The sequence below is a fragment of the Gambusia affinis genome, linkage group LG21 (genome assembly GCF_019740435.1).
Source record: "Gambusia affinis linkage group LG21, SWU_Gaff_1.0, whole genome shotgun sequence".
NCBI classification, from domain to species: Eukaryota; Metazoa; Chordata; class Actinopteri; order Cyprinodontiformes; family Poeciliidae; genus Gambusia; species Gambusia affinis.
The window spans coordinates 20,064,235-20,086,501 of NC_057888.1; the positions used below are offsets into that span (position 1 = coordinate 20,064,235).

At 42.8% G+C, this 22,267-nt stretch overlaps 1 protein-coding gene across 8 annotated transcripts in view; it reads right to left on the bottom strand.

Annotated features, from left to right (window-relative positions):
• Positions 1-22,267, bottom strand: part of jcada (junctional cadherin 5 associated a) — a 51,582-nt gene that overhangs the window by 9,384 nt on the left and 19,931 nt on the right. For 4 of the 8 annotated variants that reach the window (XM_044104419.1, XM_044104418.1, XM_044104417.1 and 1 more), the window contains 2 exons: positions 7,832-8,344; positions 1,103-2,032 (listed from right to left, as the gene is read on the bottom strand). In XM_044104419.1, the coding sequence (XP_043960354.1) occupies positions 1,103-2,032; positions 7,832-8,202 (1,301 nt within the window). In that variant the 5' untranslated portion in view covers positions 8,203-8,344. Of the gene's footprint in view, positions 1-1,102; positions 2,033-7,831; positions 8,345-12,639; positions 12,722-20,521; positions 21,097-21,178; positions 21,361-21,520; positions 21,662-22,267 lie in introns of those variants that run through there. The other 4 variants (XM_044104420.1, XM_044104423.1, XM_044104421.1 and 1 more) reach the window with 4 other exon arrangements.

Consider the following 22,267-nt stretch of genomic DNA (forward strand, 5'->3'; position numbering starts at 1 on the left):
TCTGCTGTATATTTAGACATATAAAGCACAAATAATGAAAGATTATTAATTAAAAAAAATGTCTGCCTCAAATACCTGATTGGACTACTGTATTTTTTTATCTTTATGCAATAAACCCACACCTTGTTACAGCTGACAATGTTTTCATCTGAATTAGTTGATTGGAATGACTGACAATTTGGCTCTTAAGATAGTTTAATGCAGTTTTCGTCAGTTGGACAAATAGAACAAGTTGCTTGCCTGCTTTTTAATCTTAGCATTTTGAAATTTTATTTGCTTATGTTTCAATTGTCTGATAATTCACTTACATCACCTTGATACATGCATGTATTATGAGGAATGCACTAGGAACTGGTCCAAAATGTTTCAAATCGGATGTGGATTTTCAAAACCAATTTGATGCTGCTGTAGCTGAAACCACAGTGTTAGCTAGCAGCACCTTTTGTTAACCAACACTATGGGTGCAGCAGATTACAAAATTACTTATAGCAGACTAACAACAGTCGATAGGATTTGCATTTCATGGGGACTCTCGTATCAATCTATAAAAGTATCCTGAATTGGACCATCTTAGGTTTACTTCAAGTTTTATATTGAGATCTTTTCCTTTTGTTCTTCTCTGGGAAGGCAATGAAGAACCCGCTGCACTGGTTAGGCTGTAGAGAAAACATCCTGTCTGTAAGTGAAAGACAGTGGCTAACACACATGAATGATGTTCATGTGTGTTAGACACAGACTGAGGCTTTAGGGGCAAGAACAACTGTTTGAAATGATTACTTAGCTAATTCAAATACCTTGACTGAGAAAAGAACTATGCTGAGATGTTATATGATAAAACTAAACTATAATCCTAGTTTCTGCTTAATAAATGAATTTTCATGAGAATGAGACCAAATTTAAATAAAACAGATGACAGACAATTAAGACAGCTCCTAAAGTTTTAACCAAATGCCTGACAAAAATATCATTTTAAACTGTCTGCTGTTATTTTTGTGATCATTTTCAGACATTTAAATCCAACAGTGGCTCTTTTAAACTTAGCTCTCCATGTTTAAGTTTCATAAGAGAATGCAAATGTCTTATGAAAAAAGGCAATAATAACCTGTACTCAAAAGGAACATCTCCATATCCTCGGAACGCCCCTCCCATTATTGGAGCTCTTTTATAAGACGGAGGAGGAATATACCCCGGAGGCCCAGAATCCTGTGCAAAATAGTCCAACTGAGGGTCGTTACTTCTCGATGTGGGGATGGGAGTTCTGTCCCTTGCCATGGGGGTCACTGACTCTCTGCCGGACAGAACCTCGCAGCTTCCCCTGATCTGCTGGTGCATCTCGTAAGAAGGGGGTCTGGGGGGTCGGGTGAAGCGGGCCTTTGGTGTGATTGAGAGTTGGTTGGCACTGGCCGGCCTCCCGTTTTCTGGCCAGCGAGGTGCTCGATAAAAGTCTTGGTGGGTCAGCGGGTGGCCGTTGACCCGCCTGAACATTTCCTTACCAGACAATGCTATGTCCACGTATTGCAGGCTCTCGGGTTGCAACACCCTGGGCAGAGACTGGGATTTAGCTTTGGTCCTGGGGTGGACTACCATGCCCTCCGGCGTTCTGGCATGGAGTCGCTGCTGCTCCTGTCCCCAACGCTCCGCCTCGCTCTGAGACATCTGGCGGCCGAAGCTCACAGCTGGGTGCCACTCCTCCGTCCCCAGGCTCTGGCATTTCCTCTCAGTTGCCATCCTCCATTGCTGGAGAGCGGCCTCCCTTTCTCTAGAGCGACCCTGTGTCTGGGCTAGGGCTTGAGCTTGGGCATGGGCTGCCCAGCGCTGCCTTTCCTGAGCTGCTCTCTGACGGTCCTCCACAGAGAGCTCTTGACCTCTGGCCTGCTGAGGCCCTTCTGGCCTGCTGTACCCTCCCTGTCCCTTTCCATGGGGTTCCCTGATGTCAGCGTAGTCCAGCAGCACGCTGAAATCCTGTCCTCTCCTCCTCCAGTATGAAACATCCTTGGATTGTGGCTGTGGGCCTCTGTTGCCATCGCAAAACCTTGAAGGAAAGCCAAATAAATGAAAATGTCAGAGTACCATCTGTGAACTGAACAAAAAGTGGACAAGATTCGAGAGTTTTTATACGCCAGTTATAGACACTCTATAAGATTTTTCAGTGAAAATCTTAAGTCAGTGCTAGTGTCTTTTTCTTCAAATGCTGTATACAGTGAACCCTCATTATAAAATAAATACCTAAAAATCAACAATAATGCAAAAGAAAAAATAAAGAACAACGCTATACCAAGGCTGGACAATAAATCAATAACAATTTGTATTGCAATAGATCAGTATCAATATTCTGATAGAATATTAATTCATTTTTACTGAACTCCGATCCAGAACCGCACAGCATTCTGGTAGATGTAGGAAAGGCTTAAACCACTCAACCTTCAATTTAATTCAAAAATAAAGTATTTTTCATTTAAACTTAACTTTATCTTCTCACAGCCAGCTAAGTAAGCTAACTCATTCACTCTTTGGTTACTTAGCAACAACCTGTTGAGTTACTTGCACAGCAGCAGAGTCGGGTTTCATCACCGTGCCTCATAACTGCTAAAACCCCCCCCCTAAAAAAAACAACAGTGTGGGACGAGAACTGCGACTAAAACAGGAAAGGTCAAATCAGTTTGGCATTTCAGATATTCAAAACAAAAGATGTATAAATAATTACTGATATTGATATGAAATGCTAGTATCGTGGTTAGTTTTTTCAGCCATATTTTCCAGCCCTAAGTCATACTGAACAAAATGTTATTCTACTTACTATATAGTACAAAATAATGGTTACTATCATGCAATCAAAGTCATACAGTGACCTAAAAAAAGAAGTAATAAATAATTTTTATCATCATGTTTGTCATTATCACAATAGAACCACAAAATATCTTGATCGAACTGTAAATCCAAATCGCCCACTCCTATTTGGACAGCTAATTTCCTTTAAAGGGGCAGCATTATGTACTTTCCTGGCATAAGGTGCCATTTTATAGCACAATTGCTTTCAGTTGTTAAACAAATGCTGTACACAGTGAACCCTCGTTGTTCGCGGGGGTTGCTTTCCGAAAAGAACCCATGATAGGCAAAATCCATGAAGTAGTTAACATTATTTTTTTACAATTATTATACAGAACATTTTTTTTTTTTTTACAAAAAGAACGCTTTCTTACAAATAACTACAGTAAAATAATCATTTTAATCATCAATACAAAGAACAGTAGGACAAACTGTGACTCGCGTATTTCACTGTTCCTCTGACTGTGACTCGGTGGCCTCACTCCGCTCTCTCCAGTGTCTTTTTCTTCTGAAGCCTGTGGTGCAGGTGAGTTTTTTCGGGAGAAGAACATAGTTATCGGTAGTTGTTCTCGCTCTGTTTTCTTCTGGGCAAAAATATTTGCCAAGCTGTATTATGTATATTTAAATACCGTAACGTTATATTCACACAGGTAGAGAAGAAGCGCGGAGACTGTTCAGCCAATCAGGACGCAGAACACAAAGCACTGTGGAAAAAAAAAAAAAACTGCACAAAAAAACACCACAAAGCAGGGAGGGCATGAAAGGTGATCTGCGTTATAGCGAGGGTTCACTGTATACCAAATAAGATTTTTCTATTCACTCAAGTTGACTGATATCAGATTTGTCTGATGACCTGAAACATTTAAATGTGACAAAAAAAAAAAGAAAGTCCATAAGAGAACAACACATTTTCACAGCTATCCAGGTACCATTATAATGACAAAATACTCAGAAACATAAACAGATGGGGGAAAAAACAAAAAGAAAAAAAACAAAAAACAGAAATCCCATCCCACTAGATGGAGACAGATGCCTATAAATAGTCATGTAATGTTAGGTAATTGAGCTTTCCTACAGGGGACAGTGAACACATTACACAATGACACACTGTGTCTGTTACTCCTACATCGCCGTCCTCAACACATCAGGGCTTCAGACGCCGTCTCACTGACAGCCTTCCTGTCGCAATTTCATTTTTTCGCTCCGCCTCAAACAGCGAGCCAAATTTCACTCCGGTGACGCTCGACCGCGGGCCGCATGGGCAACAACGAGACACAGTCGTTTCAGACCGTTCCTGGTGATGCAGACTGACTGGAAATGTAAACAAGACGCAAGCGCACATGTGCACATCCTCCAGAGGCCTCGGCTGCCGAGCGTCCTTGACATTTCCATCCGCGATCATTACCGGCCAGTGAATGTTTACTGGAAGAGATTGGGGAGGGAAGAGGAGGGTAGGGGCGGAATGGGGCCACAACAGTCTGGTAAATCTGAGGACATTTAACGATGAGTTGCCATCATCATCATCATCATCAGTCTAATTGGGTTAAACAGGACTGGTCTGGAGGGAGTGTAAAGATAGGCCTGGTCCTTATCTAAACCAAAGCTGCCAGGCTAAACGTGTTGGGGCCGAAGATGGATGAACAAACAACAGATTGAAATTGCGGAACATATGTCTGTAATTCCCACATTCCCAACAGCAACGGCATCCCAGCTACATGATACAACAAAACAGCTGAGAAAACGCACAACCACCGAGGCTAATTATGGGTTACGTGACACATTTCAGGAGTCTGCCTCGGTAGCTAAAACTGTTTGGAGAGGAAAAACTCAAATTTGCCCTAACAAAATATTTTAGGGGGGGAAATAAATCCAGCAGCCCGGACTAATTATCTAGACAAGAAAACATCTGTATTGACTTTAGTCTTATTTACAGTGAACTGATGCACATATACAAGATCAACAGCTTTGCTATAAAAGTCCCAGACTGGCTAAAGTGGGGCAACATCCCTGGAAAATATCCCACACTCCAGCGTCTCCCTATCTGAGAGGCTAAATATAGCCAATCCTCCATCTGCATGTTTAAATATTCCCTATATAAGTGCTGTTTAATTCATGACATATCCATTATGGAGGCAGGTGTATTACGTGTGAAACACCGGGAGTATTGGTTTATGCGAGTGGAAAACACGGAAGCGGAGAGGAATCCCGACAAACCTGGCAACCTGTGTAAACGTGGGGCGCGCTGAAACGGGGGGTTGAGGGGAGCAGTCCGGGTTTGCCCAAAAGCTGTGTTGATTACAATTCCAAGAGGTCCCACGAGGGAGATTAACACACGAGCATACATTATCCCTCTTCTGCTTAAAAAAAAGGGGCCTTAGAAGAAGAGGAGGGATGAGAAGAGAAATGTAATGAGAGGAGCTTACACACAAGGGCGAATTTTAGAAGTGAGCGACAGATCAAGCTGAGGTGTTAAGAAGTTTTGCATCATCATGTGAAGTACCCACACGCCTCTATTTTCTGTAACATTACAATCACCAGGCCAAACAGGAGGAATATTATCAATTATCAAAGTTTTTAAAGACATGTCCTCTTTACTCCGACACTCCTAAATACAATTCTGTCCAATCAATTCCCATAAGAAGCCACCTAATTAGTAAATGTCTTTCGCCTGCGTTGCGCAACACAAATAATCGTCCGACCATAGCACACAGTGCTAAGTAGTAAAACATACTTTAACAAAGCTTCGAGACAGATGATTTGCCTGGAGGAATTTTAATAATAGAGTCTGTCGAATCATTCAATGAATCGCTGCAGAACTGGTCTGATTAGTTGCAATGGGGTGGCTGTGAAGAAGCAGTGGACGGGTCCGTCAGTCAAACCTCTGTCACGGCAGAGCAACAGAGGATGGTGAGTGCTGCCATTATTACTTTATGTTCTGTCTCAGATTTGTTTCTCTTTTAGAAGTGTAGCTGTGGCGCAGTCAAAGACAAGGCCAACGGCTGAGCCATTGCTGCCAATCGCTTTATGCTCTCTTAGAAGTCTGAGGAACTCATCAATCAGGTCAGATACAGTTGTGGTGAAGTTTAAAAGCATGATTAAATTCGAAAATTATTTTCCAAGGTTTTAACATCCAACAGAGCCCTGCTCAATCCATCACTCGAAAATGGGAAAACCACAGTACATCTGCACCTGGCCTTCCATGTACACTGGCTGGCCAGGCAAAAACAGAACTAATTAGAGAAGCAGCCAAGGGGTCCAGGTTATTCTGGAGGAGGAGCAGATATCCACAGCTCAGCTGGGACAATCTGTAATTATTAGATGTGCACTCTGCTAATTTGGTTTTTATGTAAAAATTGGCGAGATGAAAGCATTTGTGGAAAGAAGGCCTTTACAATTTTTGCCACAAGCAATGGAATAAAGTGTTCTGGTTAGATGAGACCAAAATTAAACTTTCTGGCTACATATGGAGGAAAGCTGACAAAGCACATCACCTGAAACACAGCATCCCTACTGTGAAATCATCACCATGGAGTGGAGATGTGTGGGGTTTTTTTTAAATAACAGGTCCGAGTTAAACATGGAGCTAAAGTTACTCCTGTGGTGGAGGTTTACCTTCCACCAGGAGAGCAATCCAGAACATACAAAGCTACAGTGGAAAGGTTTAGATCAAAATGTATGCATGAGTCAATCTAAATCCACTTAAGAATCAGTACCAAGGATTTAAAATTGATATTCTGGCAGACTGCATCTTCTCGGACTGAGCTTGACCTATTTAGGAGGACGGAAGGGTAAAAAGTCTTCATAAGTGCGAAGCAAATACAGACTGCAGCAAAAGTGGTTCTAGAAAACAGAGTTGGGTCGATAAATGAATGCCAAAATTGTTAACTGTTAATAAAAAAAGTGAAATACTTTTGTAAAAGTCAAATAAAAGTTATGCCCTACTTTGTGTTGGTCTGTCATACAAAATTATTGTTCAATAATTAAAACTACACATGTAATTTTTAGAAACAATATTTTTTTTTCTAGATATATATAAAAACTGTCACTATGTCATGACATTTAATGTCAGACAGATCGTCTGGAAAACATCAAGCTCTGCCTCCTTCCTGTGGTCCTACAGTAATCTGCAGAAATACACAGCCAATCAGAGCTGGCTGGTTCTGAAACAGCCAATCGGAGCCAGCCATCATCCTCACACTTGAGCCTGTTACAACAATAGATTCTACAATCGATTCTTATTGTCCCAGTAACTATTGCAATAAATGTTGTCTGGAGATCATTTTCAAGTAACATGACGACAGACCTTCCAGCTAATGACAGCATTTCTTCAAGATCAATAATTAATTCTGTAACAAAAACTCTACATTGGACCTGGAAGGTTTTTTAAGCATCCAAAATAAAACACAACAAAGACAATAAGCAAAACACACACACAACCGAAACCATAAATAAAATAGATCAATTTTGTCTCGGTAAACATAACTACCCTTCATAAAATATAAATCGTCAGTATAGTAGTTATCACGCTCATTTTAATTTATTATGTGATTAATTGAATAATTGCTTATTATGAAACTCAGATCATACTCTCTGCCTTGCTTTCTGTTATGCTACAGTTCCCCATAATGTAGGAATGCTAAAGCTGGTTAGCTTGGCTGCCAAGGACAACGGTATAAAAAGTTTTCCTGGAACAATACGTTGTTTCTCCACGATTAGCACACTGAGCAACGCGTGCATGAGCTTGACTGACAGCGCTAAGACCCTCCTCTTGGCTATGATTGGCTGTTTCTATCCGAGTGGTGCATCCCTGCAGATGGCAATAGGATCACAGGGAGGAGGCAGAGGAGCTCTAATTTTTCACAGATATCCGTCTCATGTTGTACTGTCAGGATATGGTTGGCAGTTTTAACAAATATGTAAATAAAGAAAACCACACCGTTTATAAAAATCACATACAGAAATAAGTTTTTACGGTACAGGAAGCCATCGCAGCATCAGGTCTTACCCGCTGTCCGACGTCAGCGATTCCCCCAAGGAGTGGGTATCGGTTTGGCCCCGGTTCTCACCGTCTCGTTTCGGCTGGCTCCCCTCGCTGGGTTCATTGTTGTTGTTGGGGCAGCCGCCGACGTACACTTGGGGCTGCCTTGTTCCGCCGCTGTTCCCCATGGCCGACGCGGGCCCCCGCTCGTAGCCGTTCACTGTCCTGGGGCCGGACTTGTTCTCCAGGATTTCGTGGTGTTTGCTGTAGGACGGCGGCGAGGATGAGGGTGGTTGACGGGCGGATGACGATGCGGGGACTGGCGTAGGGGTGGAGGAGGCGGCATGTCTGGGCAGTTTGTATCCATGAGAGATGAGGAGGTCCTCCACGCTGTACATGGTGGCATTTGTTTCTGCTGGTGCTGGTGTTTCCTCCCACCCCCTCTCTGCCTTTAGGAAGGTCGCTTTTCAAGGCGTCTCCGCTTCTTCCCTTACACACACCGGCAGGATTACAGGCACAGCTGCACAGCGGAGGCCATCACTGGGAGAGAGGCAGACAGAAAAGAGGTTAGTGTGAATACACTTGAAGAGAGACGGAAGGGGGAAAAAAAGGTGAGGGTAAAACTATTATCCTCGCTATCCGTGTCCGAATGTTGTCAAGACCTTTATGGAAATTTGAGACAACGGGGGAAAAAAAGAAGGCGCCACGACATAAGTGAACCCCCGCCAGCTCCCCAACTGTTCCCTCGTCTCCTCCTGCACGGCATCATCAACAGCTGCAAGAGGAGTTTTAGAGCCTGTTCTGCTGCGTTAAAAAGCAGGGCCACTGTTTGCGTTTGGATTCCCACAGACTTCCAGCTGGTAGCAGCATTCCAAAGCCCATGTTTTGCATCACCAAAACTGCTGGAGGACAGTGTCCCTCTTGTGTTCACCTCAGCACCCTAAAGTGTATCCGCAAGCAAGAGACTGTGCCCAACTCCCGGGACAAAGTGGAGCTTGTTCAAAGCGCTGGTTGGACTCCGTCAGGGCTGCCCCCTTGTCCCTGATCCTGTTTGCAAGGTTCATGGGTGGAAAGTTAGTCGCAAAGAGGACGGGGGTCTGGTTTGAGACTTTAGGGGTTTCATTTTTGTCCTTTGCGGATGATATGGTTCTCTTGGTGCCTTCAAGATATGACCTTCAGCATCCTTCCACTGCAGCTGAGTGTGAAGGGTTGAGGTAGCATAAAATCATGGTTTTCAACCAGAAAAAAGAAAGGTTGACTGATCCGTAACTGATCAGTGTTTCCCCAACTGGAACTTTTCTCTATTTATTCGAGAACCAAATCTCGAATAAGTAGAAGAAAATGAATAGGTGGAGGATTTTCCAGACATGCACTCAGCCAATGGGCTTCCCAGCAGGATAAGTGTTTGGACAAAACTGAGAACTATTACAATAAGGGGTTCACACCTGATAGTCTGGTAGACTCGGTTCGATTGGGGACCCAAATTGCAAAATTTGTTACATTTTCAGCTGGTGTGGTTTGCTTTCACACAGCACTATGTCGAACCAACCAAACCCTTTGAACCTCCTCAGCTGTGGTGACGAAGCGCCAATAACTGCTAAAAGAAACGACACAAAAACAACAATATCGCCAACTCCAAAGTTTTGGTGCCCGACTTTCTGACCATACAGACACTGAGATTAGATGGAAAGTGAGCTGTTACCATGTCATGACAGTCATGAGACTGTCATACAGTAACAGAGGCTGGCTGCTGCATCACTATCGAGTGGATAGTATATCCACCTGGATATGAGTTATGACTACGTTTAATTTCTCTTTGGGATTGATTCAGTGAATTAAATTAAACTGACCTAAAATGAATAAAATGACTTTCAGTCTCACATCATTGGAGACATCTCTTAGGTCGGGTCCAGACTTTGACAAGATCGTTGCACCCAGTGATTGTTTATCAGTCTTTCCATTGTAGATTTGCTGCTGTGCTTGGGATCATCGATGTGAAGTTTGCTGCTGGTAGAAATTTCTTCACACACTTGGTGACGATCACTTACGTGAATAAATTAGCAGCACCTGAACTACTACTTTCCCTTACAAATTCTACAGAAAGAGCCAAGGACTATTTTGTATTTCCACAAATAGCTTTTTCCATTTTTGGTCAGGGAATAATAACTGTGTGGAATCTGGTGTGTCAAGCTACTGGACCAGATAATTATTTTTTTATTAAATATGTCCTCATATTTAAAACAGTAGAAATAAAGGGTGTGTTAGAAGAACATCTACTGGGACATTCATTCGCTAACAGCAAATGCTAAAACAATTGCCTTAATGAACAAGAGAAAGTTGAAAAGGATTCAACTAAAAAAAATCTCTTCCTACCCATTAAATAAAGCCAAACAGTAAATGTTTTACAAAGTAATAAATTATACATACTCCCTGTGCCCCTCAACCCCCCAAAAAATGACAATGACTCTTATCTTGAAGGACTAATGAATGATTGCATTAGGGATACCCAGTGTGCATCCTCTCATGATGTAATGCCCTTGATGAAGTCATGCTTGATGCCTTGTCAGAGGCAGAGATGCTGCTGCAGCCCACTCATTCATGCAAACAACCTGGCTGTCCTCAAAAAGAAACGGCATAAAAGAAAAGCGGCGTGTGACTCGTTGCCAGAATCAAACGCCGCGCAGACGGTTTTAAAGCCAATCACACTGGGATTGTTAAAAGGCAGAGCCAAATGGCTTGTTCCCCTCCTCCCCCCTCTTTTGAAAAAAACAGACGGCTGACGCAGCCTCGACAAAATGTATTCAGCTGCAAACTGATTAGCATTTGTTTTGCTCGTCTGTGTTTGTTTAGCCATCATAGTTCCATACAGGCAGAATGAAACGGAGCTATAAAAAGCCATCTGAGAGGGCAGCATGGCTTCCTCGTACCTGAACCCCGGGACAGCCCGCTAGGTGATTAGGTGATTAACGGGATCCGGCACCGTGAAAACGCAGCTCCCTTTGTGCGTCTGGCTCTTTAATACGATTATCTCTTCTTTTTTTTTTCCATTTAAAACCTTAAACCTGTTAGTTTTGGAGGATTGACTCTTGGCGCTTAGCCAGTTAATACTTTTGTTGAGTTTAACTCTTCCCGTTTGTGATTTGAGTAATCCCCTCAGGAAGAGGCCGGTTCGGAGTTTCCAAGGACCTTCCCGTTGAAGCAATGTCAATGCTAAAGAAACAAAGGGGAGGGGCTGCAATTAATTTGCTTACGGATGAGTGCGCAGACATAGGATGCACAGCATTTTACTCATCATTATTTCCTGAACTTCAGCTGAACTTGTGTTGGGCAAAAAAAACAAAAAAACAAAAAAAAAAAACAATATTGTCATGATGCCATTGATCTGACATTATCTCATGGAAACGCTACAAATGGCAGTAAAAGATCATAAAAGATAATTATAGTGGGAAAAATAAACACTGAACTTGACACTTTTTCCTTGTCTATGTATAAAATTAAATACTAACTGATGGCCTATAATCAAAGATATCCCAAAAGAAGCATCTCATGACTAGTCAAAGCAAATATTTCTAAACTTCTGAGACTGGATACAGAGACTAATCACACCTTAAACCGGCCATGACCAGGTTCTTCTCACAAGAATGTTGACAGAGGAGCCAAAAGAATGATTAGAAGAGCCAATGACAACTTCCAGTGAGCTTTAAAAACATCTGCAATTAGCAGGGACAGTTTCTCAACCCAATCACTGCACAAAGCTCTACTGCTGAAGGAAAACTGGGGAGAACTTGGTTTCAAGATTGCTTTAGAACATGTGAATAAGCAAATGAGATACTAAAACTAGTTATGTCACATATGTCAGACCAATTTGAACTCTTTTGCACATGTTTGGAGGATGAAGCATCATCCCCAAAACACCATAGCAACAGTTAAGGTTGGAGGTGGAGAAAAATATCATGGTGTGGGCTGTTTTCCCAAAATGGAAAGTAGAAGAAACCAAATCTGGTTTGGTGAAATGAAATAAAGCTAATGGCCCTGTTAATCTCCCAACTAAATCACAACTCAAAATGTTCAAAAGACTCGAAGGTCAGCAGGTCTTTTGCTGATCTTCATTTCAGCAAAAGACCTGAAGGTTCAATTGTGTGCATTCAGGTCTCCTGTCACTGCACACAATTTTAAAGTGCATTCACAGGAGCACCAGAATCATTTAGATTTAAATGACTGTTTGTGTGGAAGAAAGGGTCAAAATGACACAGTAGTATTTCATCCAACGAGTCTCTCCGAACATGAAATGTAGTGAGGTTCTCATGGCCAAAGAAGCCTTTGACTAAGTATTGAATACATTTCAGTAAGTATGTTCAATACTTGCACCATTCCACTGTTATTGCACATTGGACTAAATTCAGTTGATTTCTTATATCATTCTGTCTTTGACTGAGCCATATAGCACAGTTTGGGTTGCTACTTAAATCTGATGTGACTTTCACATCAACAGTCCCATTAGGATCATATTTCCTGAAAAAGGTTGACGTATTCAATATGTGTTTTCCTATCCCTGGTTGTTGGAAACTTTCTTCAGTTGAAATTTAATTTCAGAACAATCCGCAGGTTTGCTAGCAGTAGATGAGGACTATCATTCCATACAGACAACAGCTTAATAAAGAGAGTTGTAGGTCACTTGTCCTTAATGTTACCAGATATCCGCCTGCTATAACCAAGGTCAAACAAAAGGTCACAACAAAATAAATCTAATCTACAATAAAAACTATTATAACACTGGTTCTAGCTCACCGCCCCTGGGCTTCCCTCTAGCTGAAACCCAAATCTGAGCCACTTACCCCCGGAGTCATCACTAAATGAGGATTATCTCCAATATTGGTGAAAAGTTGCGCATGTCTTCCTCTAAAAGTTGAGCTGTTGTCGTACGTCCCATCCACCTTCTCTCTTCCTTTCCTCCTCCCCCCTCTGCCAGAGCACCGTTAATGCCGTTACACAATGGAATTACCCGTTTCATATCAAATAAAAACCGTGATTCATGCAACAGTCCGCAACAATGGCCAGCTTTCATTCCCCAAAACACAACAACATTGTGTTCCTCTACAATGCCCACTTGTGTGAAAAGACACCACAGCCATCCGGATTTGGCATCGGGGAGACAAAAAAATAAAAATAAAAAAAGAGGGGGAGATGGATCGGCTGTGTCTTTAATGATATAGCTCAGTCAAAGACAGACTGATATAAGCATATGGATAACACATGCAGCTATGTAAACTAAAAATACATCTAACCATATGTGGGGCAGCAGCGTCCTTACAGGATTCAGTAGGAATGGGTCAAACGAAGGGCTGTCAGGGGTTGTTAGGCTGATAAATAAAACCAGGGAGGCGGCGAGGTTTTGGCTGAACGTTTGAAATGTTTTGCCCAGGCTGCAGGGGTATGACAGGTTGCAGGTTGACAGTTTGGTGTCAGCTCCTTATTCCTGGCCCGGGAAGAGACGAGGGGCATGGTGAGGAGCCTGAGGGGCGCGAGGAGCAGCCTGGGTAGGACAATGCAGCGCAGATTGCCTAAATCAGGCCCTTGGGGGAGGAGCAAACTACAGAGCAGAGTCCGAGTGTGTGAGCAAACATCCGAGAATAGACTGATAGCGCACATAATGTGGCGAAGGATGGCCGAATGATTTAACTCACTGACGCTTATGTTGTCATACTGCATAAACTACACAAAAAGAGTCAAGAAATCCTGACTGAAGCTGAAGGAGACCGAGCAATGGATCTCAAAGGAATCTCATGTAATAGACCAACACAGAGTTAAGTGAGAAATCGAAGGAGAATGATGCATAGTTTGAATAGCTTCAATTAGCAATCAGGAGTAGAAGGCATAAATTTGTATTATCTAGGAAGAGTCTGGCAAAACTCTTTCCAGAAAGGGAAGGGGGAGTATATGAAAAAACTCTCAACTTAACAGGAAACTCTCAACAGGAAAACTGTTGATTGTACATATCCATCTTTTATAGGAGAGTGGCAAGAATAGCAGCGATGTTTGAAGAAAGTATTTCTGAAACGATTAATCGGATTAATTATGAGGAACCAATTGTTGAAATAATCGTCAACTAATTTCATAGATTAATTGGTAACTAGAGTATAGAGACTAAAAAGCCAATTTCTACAAGTATTGTTGTAATTAAGCCAAAACTCTCCAAAATATATGCATTCTGATTTAAGATAAATCTTTTTTTTTTTTCTTTTTGTAAATAAGGTCTATCCAGAACTTCTCAAGTGGCACAGATTTAGTTAAAAAAAAAATAAAAAAAAATCTATTAAGCACCGTTTGCTGTCCAGTTATTACTCATTTAGTCCAAAAAATAACCAACAGATCAGCCCTACGCTGTATTGATGTTCAGTAAAACCGATAGAGCCTAGATTTTCACATGTTGATGTTGGCGGTATTTTTAATCAGCAGATGAATTCTTTGCTACACTACAAGAATTCAATGTTATTGCTAGTAGGAAGTTTTATTTTAGTGAACCGTTTTCTCACTTTCTTTTCTTAAAAGGACATACTTTAAAACATTTCTAAAATTGCATAAAAGAAGCTTAAGTGGTTCAATGACATCTGCAATTTTTTTGCTAGAATAATCAGTAAAATAATAATAGCAGTGCCTATTATTATTATTTAAAAAGTCATTGATTGCAACTGAGAGTGTCACGGTACAACTTTTTCACTTCCGATACGATACCAATATTGCAATTTTGAGCACTGGCCATTATCAATGTTGACCCAATGCAATATTATTGCAAATCATACATACTTTTGTCACCTATTTTGTACTGTGGAATGTCACAAAAGGCTTGGTCCAGTGATATTCAAAGAGAGAACAATAGTCAACAGCAGATAATTTTTTTTGTCATGATAAGCGTTTTGATTTATCGTTGACACACTAATTTCCAAATAACGCTTCAAACCTCCCAAAACCGTCTATATTGTTAGTTATACTATTTCTTGAAAAAACAAAACAATTATGTGCTTAAACACTGCTGCCTGGAACCAAAAAAAGAGACAAGCCCTCGTTCTAAAATAACCTCAGAGAGCCGCGCCTCTTCAGCACATTGTTCCCGGTCTCCTTGGATCTCTAAGCGACCCGAATGGGTGTGCACTTGGCAGGACTCTTGTGCTGCATCTGCTCAGAGTGTGCAGGCGTTTCTGAGGCATGACAAGCCCTTCGCACTCTGCGAGCAGCGCCGCTTGGAAGACTGTTTATCTACGTGACATCACTGTGTCCAGCGGATGGGCCGCCTCGCTTCCTGAGGAAGCGCGTCTGTTTTCAACTGGAGGGTTGTCGCAAGTGTTTTCAATCAGGGTCTTGTTTGTCCCGAGGGGAAGAGGTCGGAGGCATGTTTTCTTTTCTGTTTTCTGACGAATAAAGCGCCTGAAGTGGTTCAAGTCATATTTTACTCAGAGTGACCCTGCATTTTTTTTCCCCCCTCTACAGGTACGGCAGTGACTCAGCAGCAAAACGTGTGGTTTACCCAAAGATTCATGCGCCCTCTGGACACTTGCCATCCATCAAGAGAGTCCTATTGATCTCGGCAGACATTACAGTTTGGCACAGATACAGCATGACCTACTGAAGCAATGAAAATTTACCATCACATCAATCCAAGAGAAGTTAAATATAAAGCAGAGCTCACCACCACGTTGCAACCCCATGTGCTTTCTCAATAAGGCACGCCCTCCTAGACAGAGCAGAACTAACGGCACCATGAGCTAATGAACAAAGATTTAGCCAAAAAAAAAAAAAAAAAAGAGACACACCCACTGGCATAATTTTGCTAAACATACTCCGTGGTACCAGTTGTTTTGCTTTCATGAACGGCAGACAATAGTGTGTGGGCCGCTGAGATATTCCCTCTGCATCGTTACGGTCCAAAACTTATTACAGTCAGACTCTACTGGCACAGAAATCAAAGGCAAGATGGGTTAGAGAAGAAAAAAAGGGGGGGTTGGAGTCGGGGTGTGTTTTAGCGAGGCGGTGGGTGGGGTAGATTTATCCCACCATATTCCAAAAGATCACAAGTCTGCAAGATTCATTTTAGGCTTTGGAGAAGCAGCCCAGTCTTGGATTTGTCTTCCAGGCTCAAGGCAGAGTAAAAAACAGAAGGATACTGATGATGTGACGGGAACTGTGTCAGTGGAATTCTCTTCCATTGTGCAACGAGGCTTAGCTCGGTCCAGCTCTTACGTAGTGATTTGACGTCAAGAGATTTTCTCCATCTCTGCGCATCCTAAAGGGGTGTGAAAGGCATACTGCATCTTAAAAGCGTGCAGCTCATGGTATGAAAGGCACTTTTTCCTACCCTTACTGTGAAATCTAGCTTGCATAAAAATAACAAAGAAAAAAAAAAAACAACAATCTAAGGGAAACAGAACAGAACAAAAAAGCTGCCATAACCTAGCTCAATTAGTATATACACCCTTAAACTAATGCACCTCTTCAGGTGATTTGAGCATTAGATTTTCTTTAGCACAAAATTATCAGCATACATAGTTGCTAATAAAGGTTCTCCAAATCAAATAGATTTTGAGGACATCTCTTGTCCACAGCTAACCCCGTTGACTTGCTTCAAGATTTAGTTCTGGACTCGACTACAACATTCCAAAACTTTAAACGTTCTCTGACGTTATTATTTTTTTTTATTTGGTTGTATGATTCAACTCAAACTGGTGCTAAAGAATCCTTCTTAATCTTTGGCTTTCTGGTAGACACCTGAAGGTTTTGTATCTAAAGTGACTGATATTCAGAACAGCTCATAATTTCATTGACCTATAAAAGTATTAAAAGATGGGGAATTATTTATTTTCCAGTCACATAGGGCCAGTTTATACTACAATCAAGTAGTGTGAATATTACCTTCAGTTGTTATGAAAATACTATCAAAAGAAACTCAAAAGAAATTTCACTTTGCATCTGATGCCTTAAAATTGGCTTCTGTCTCTTTAAGAACCTTCCAACACTCCTGCTTTTACCACGGCATCACAATAACGCTTCTCCACGCCATCCAATGATGTTTTCTGCCGTTTTTAGGAGTGTGGTAGTTTGCATTAGCTCAGCAGACGTGCAGTTCATCTAGGTGTGTGTTGATTGCTGCTGCTAGTTTAGAGGAGCTGTATGAGAGAGGCCTGACAAAGGGGTGCTCTGTGGGGCAGAAGAGTGGCTGTGAACTGAAGTTCCATATAGGCAGTGCATTGTAGGAACAAGCGCTAAGGCTGCCACGGAAGATTCAAGAATTCCTCAAACATACATGAATGAGTGAAAGTGGTCCTCTGAGTATGTGGTTGATTCTGTAGCCACTGTACACCCCCATGATTTACAGTGGGAATGGAATGTCTAAAGTTAAAGGAAGAAGCCCTACTTCCTCGGATTTCATCTGACCACAACACAACAGCCCAAAAGGTTTTGGGGGGTTTAAGGCAGATCTGGGTATTTTCTTTGAATGAAAGGCCTGTTTTGGACTCCAAAGAGCAAAAGATTGCCGTCACCCGTAGAACAGGCTTGTGCAGTTTTGATGTCTTGGATGCTCCCCGTGGATTATATGCTGTGGAATTGTTTTGTGTTCTTCTCCTGACTGGGACATTTGTACAATGAGATCATTTCAATGCTTTGTAAGCTCTCTGGAAACAATGGTTGAGGGACATCTTTCACAGGAAAACCAGTGAAAGTTCTAAAATAACTTTGGGTTAAATAAGAAAAACATGCTTTTTTTCAGCATAATTTTTTTGAGAGCTGCTTTAACTCTTAAGTACAGATTATTAAGCATGCTAATCTCCACCACCACATATGGCCCGTAGGCCCCACCTGCCCTGAACTACTCCAAGCCCTGTGCCTGTTCCAGAGCCTGCCAAATGGGCTTCATGGTAATTAGTGTCTGTCAAGGTCTGGGGCTTTGCTGGAGATGACAGTGGCATGGTTTATCAGCCAGAAACAGTGTGATCAAAGGGGCAGCACGCTCTGCCTTTCTGCTAATCAGATGTGGACTCGGCATGCCTCCTGCTCAGCACCACGAAGGGGAAAGCAGCAAACAATCCGGCAAAATATGTCCTCCCCAACACAGAATTACGCTCATGCCTCATGAGCAGCGACTTTCACAAATCGAGAGCCGACATGCTGCAAAAATCAAGCATGTTTCACCTGAGGAAACGAGGAAAAAAAGGCCACATGAGCGCATAATAACAAACAGGCTGGACCATGTCGTGGAACACTGTTCCAACGTTGGAACGGAACGGACGAACAGGAATCAGAAACAAACACCGCCTTGGTCCCCCCCTTCAACCAGCAGCCAGGATCCTACAGAATTTACGCTGAGCGGTAATTTCATGCCACTGATTCTGCCTCCTCCCAGAGCCAAACGTCAGGAGCTTTCACACGTTTCTGGCTGGCTTCATCCGCCAGCGTCCTCCTTTCCGGCTGCGTCACCTCTGCTCTGACATCACCATGCGACATCAGGCAAGACCTCGGAGGGGGGATTCCTGTAGCCGGGCAAAACATTGCATGACTTTCAAAGGCTACGGCAACCCGGTGGCAGACATGCTTGTTCTACCGAAGTGACACTAGGGATGGGAAAAGAAAGGACAAAGCTGTTTGCTGCTGTAGAAACCATGCACACTTATCATTAAAGAACTTATCTGGCTGCTAGGAGCATTAGTGAAAACTGAACCCATGCCATTCATTTCATAGTCATGGAGGGCCCCTCCAGTTTTTGCTGACCAGGCCTTTTCCTCTCACTGCTGGAAGGAATTAATGAGCTTCTTCCTCTCCTAATACGCTCCCCATCCCAGCAGGCTTCACACCCTTCTTCCTCAGGGCAACTCGCAGGGTCTCTTGTTCCCTACAAGATTCCAGGTTTAAGAGATGTGCAAAACATCCCTCCAACAGCACCTCTGTACAAGCCCATACTTCAATCACAATTTAATATTCAAGACGCCAACCCAGGAGTGCTGACGTGGGCTACATTTCTGTACCGGTTCGGCTATTTCACTCCCCACCTTCTACAGCGCACTTTGGAGATCAGAAAATATTGTCTGTACTGACATTTTCTAACAGCTTTTGATGTTGGCTCTCTGAGCTGTGAAAAGTCCTTGTGAGCAGTAACAGATCACTTCTGGCCGATGTTAAGAGTCATACTGTAAGTACAGAACCAAAAAGCCTCCTGTAAGTACCGTGTCTTTTGTGAAAGCACATGTACGAGTGATCAAGTGAGAGGATGTGAGGAATGTTCCCAGTTACAGGAGCAGTACTGGAATAACCAAGTAATGGAACAGACTGAAATTGTGAAAATCTGGCCTCTAGAGGTCCCAAAGGTTCCTACACACCTTCCATTTGAAAATGTCACACTTTTCCAGATTTAAATTGACAAGACGCCGCAATCACCTTTAGGTCCACTTAGAAAGTGTACGCTAAAAACAAAACAAAACAAAAAGGTTTGTTAAAACCTTTAGTTCATCAGGCATTCATTGTGAAACCACAGGCTAAGGATAGAAGGATGGATAGATGGATAAACAGTTATAAACAGTTTAATGGCCAGATAGATGAATGAAAGGATGGACAGACGGATGGATGAAATAATCAATTTTGATGATAGATGAACAGATGGATAAACAGACAATTGGATGGTGGAAGGACTGATGGATGAATGGGTGGTTGGATGGAGAGATGGATATAAACAGTTTGATGGGTGGACAGATGAACGGATGATTGTATGAATGAGCTGACACTTGAATGGATGGATAGACGGATTGATAGATAAATCGATGAAAAGATATACAGATATAAGGAAGGCTGAATGGATAGATTGATGGATATATGAACAGATGGAGAGATGCAGATGGTTGAATGGATGGATGTATAGGAGAAACAGAAAGGTCACATTGACAGATACACATATGGATAGATATGACACTTCCAAGAATTCATGCGACGCCCGTTATCAACTGTTCTTCTAATCTTCAGAGGTGCTTGAGCGTATAAAGGTGAGTTTTCAGTAACAACCTTAGAAACTGAGGAGGCTTTACCTAATACTCAAGACCTAATGTTGTAGATATAGATAGAAGCTAACATTACACTCATTGACAACACAAGGATCAAAGTCTAAAAATAAAGACACTTTTCCATGCTCCATTTTTTCTTCTTCTACCCTTCTCCCCACCTGAAAAATATCTGAATCACATTCCAAGTTTTAATTGACTTCTTCAACGCCTGGCTCCTGAATTACTGAGCCATTGTAAACACAGATAGACACAGAAGGAAGATCAGAGCCAAGTGTTTTAGGTCATCCACCCTTGAGTGATATTTAAATCAGCAGCTAAATTCAGGGCCGAATTCCGGAGAACCAATCACATCTTTTAGCCGTTTCTCCACACTTGACAGCAGGGCGGCTGCTTTAACTCACCCCGCATGCAAGCGGGTGCATGTGGAGGAAAGAGAGAAGAGGTCAAGCATCATTATCACGCAAACATGCTGCAGGTGTGACAAAGTGACAACATGCAAACATCAAAGCAGCCTAAACTTGGCACACCGTTTGCCAGAGGCGGCTATTCAGCAGCTCATTTCCATCGCCATTTGGTCGCTCCCCCGCATCCGGCCAGAACCGCACGCGCAGCCGGGGCCGAAGGGGGTTGTCGCCGCGTCATTAAGGGAATGATTGATGGGTTCGGGAGAGATGCTAACCTCGCGCTCTGGTTCCGTGGCAGGTCGGTATCTGACTGCGGGCCCCCCCGAAGAAGCGCGCTGTGAGCAGATGTGGAGAGATGGCGAAAGTCCCTCTGAATATCCGTCTGAATAATGTTTCACCGAGTAAACGACATCCCGATCAGATCGACCAAAGTCATGAGTGCATCAGCGTATCGGAGAGGGTCCCTGGTTGAATTCGGCGTGTTGGTCCTCCAGCACACATGCAGTGTTTTGATGACAGCGGATTTTTTTTTAGAACTCTGCCTCCATCACAGAAACACTGACGAGAGAGCAGGATACAAGGCAGAGCAGTTCCACAAGTTAAACCTGGATATCACTAACTGTTGTTTGGAGTAATTAAACATCAAACACAATAAAGTAGCGTTTTAATTCCACTCCCCAATCAGTGTTCAGTTTGATTTAAGTCTTTAAGCGTGAGCAGGGGAAAATAAAACCGCGTAAATTTTGAAGAAATTAAATGTTTCTCCCACATATTCGGGCTAAGGCTAGCCCGGTTAGCTCCATCGGCAATCTTTAACCTTCAGCTGATGGGAGCGCGTCCGCAAACAGCAGCTGCAAGTTTCAGCTGAGAGAGAGAGAGTGAGTGAGTGAGAGAGAGAGAGAGAGAGAGACGGGATGGGGGGGAGAACAGACCGCCATCCTCTCCAGCTGGCGTCGCCTCCTGACGCCGCGTCTGTCCGGGGTTAGAGACACGGTTTCATTCTCCGGAGGACCAGGAGAGGACAGCGAGCCAGGGCACACGCTCATTTCGAGGCAGCTGGCTTTAACTTGTGGGAAAACCTCTGGAAGATTGTTGAAAGCAGAGCGACTATGTGCTTCCCCACAGCAGAAGCAGCAGCAGCTTCCCTCTTCAGTCGCTGCATGTGTCGTGACACGAGGGGGGAAAAAAACATAACACATACACGCGCGCGTGCAAACCCCCCCACAAATAAATGTCAGAATATAGAGCGTAGCTCGACTTGAAGCCACTTTTACCTGTGAAATGCGTCGCTGCGTCGCCGCCTAGTCCCCAGCTTTCAACCCAGCCGCTGGTCTGGACGGACTGAGCTGAGCTGGGATCTGCTGAGGGAACAGCCCCTCTTTACTACAGCACAGCTCTGTGGAAACATCCCTCTTCTCTAAACCGGTAGGCAGCTGGATTCTGCCCAGCAATAAGGTCGATTTACTTCCCGCACTTCAGGACAAAACCTTAAATGTATTTCAACGCACGCGCAGCGCGGAAAATCAAATTTTGCACAATTTGCATACCTGACATGACATTGATTGATGTTGGCCCATACTGAAGTCGGAATTGCTTGATTCACGTAACAAATACATTCAGTGAAGTCACCTTCACTGAATGTTTATCATCAGGGCCGATCCAAGATTGTGTGGGACCTGGGAGAATTTTACTAGAGGCCACCTTTAGTTAATGGTGCTGCATTTTCTGAAGTCAGAATTAGAAAGGTAAAAATAAAAAGGTAGGTTGTAACATGCGAAATAAGAAGGTTTATGACACTTGAAAACATGAATTTAGAGACTTTTAAAATGTTTTAATATGTTATTAAAAATCCTAAGAAGGCTCCTAAATTTCAACTTCTGTCATAGCAACAAGCCAAATGTTAAAATCATCTGATATTCCGTTGCCAATTTTGGTTGTATTGTGGCACCACAAGAGTATTAATGGGCCCCCACATGGCCCACTATTGCAAAATTTTCTGGAAGCCCAACCAACATCCAGTT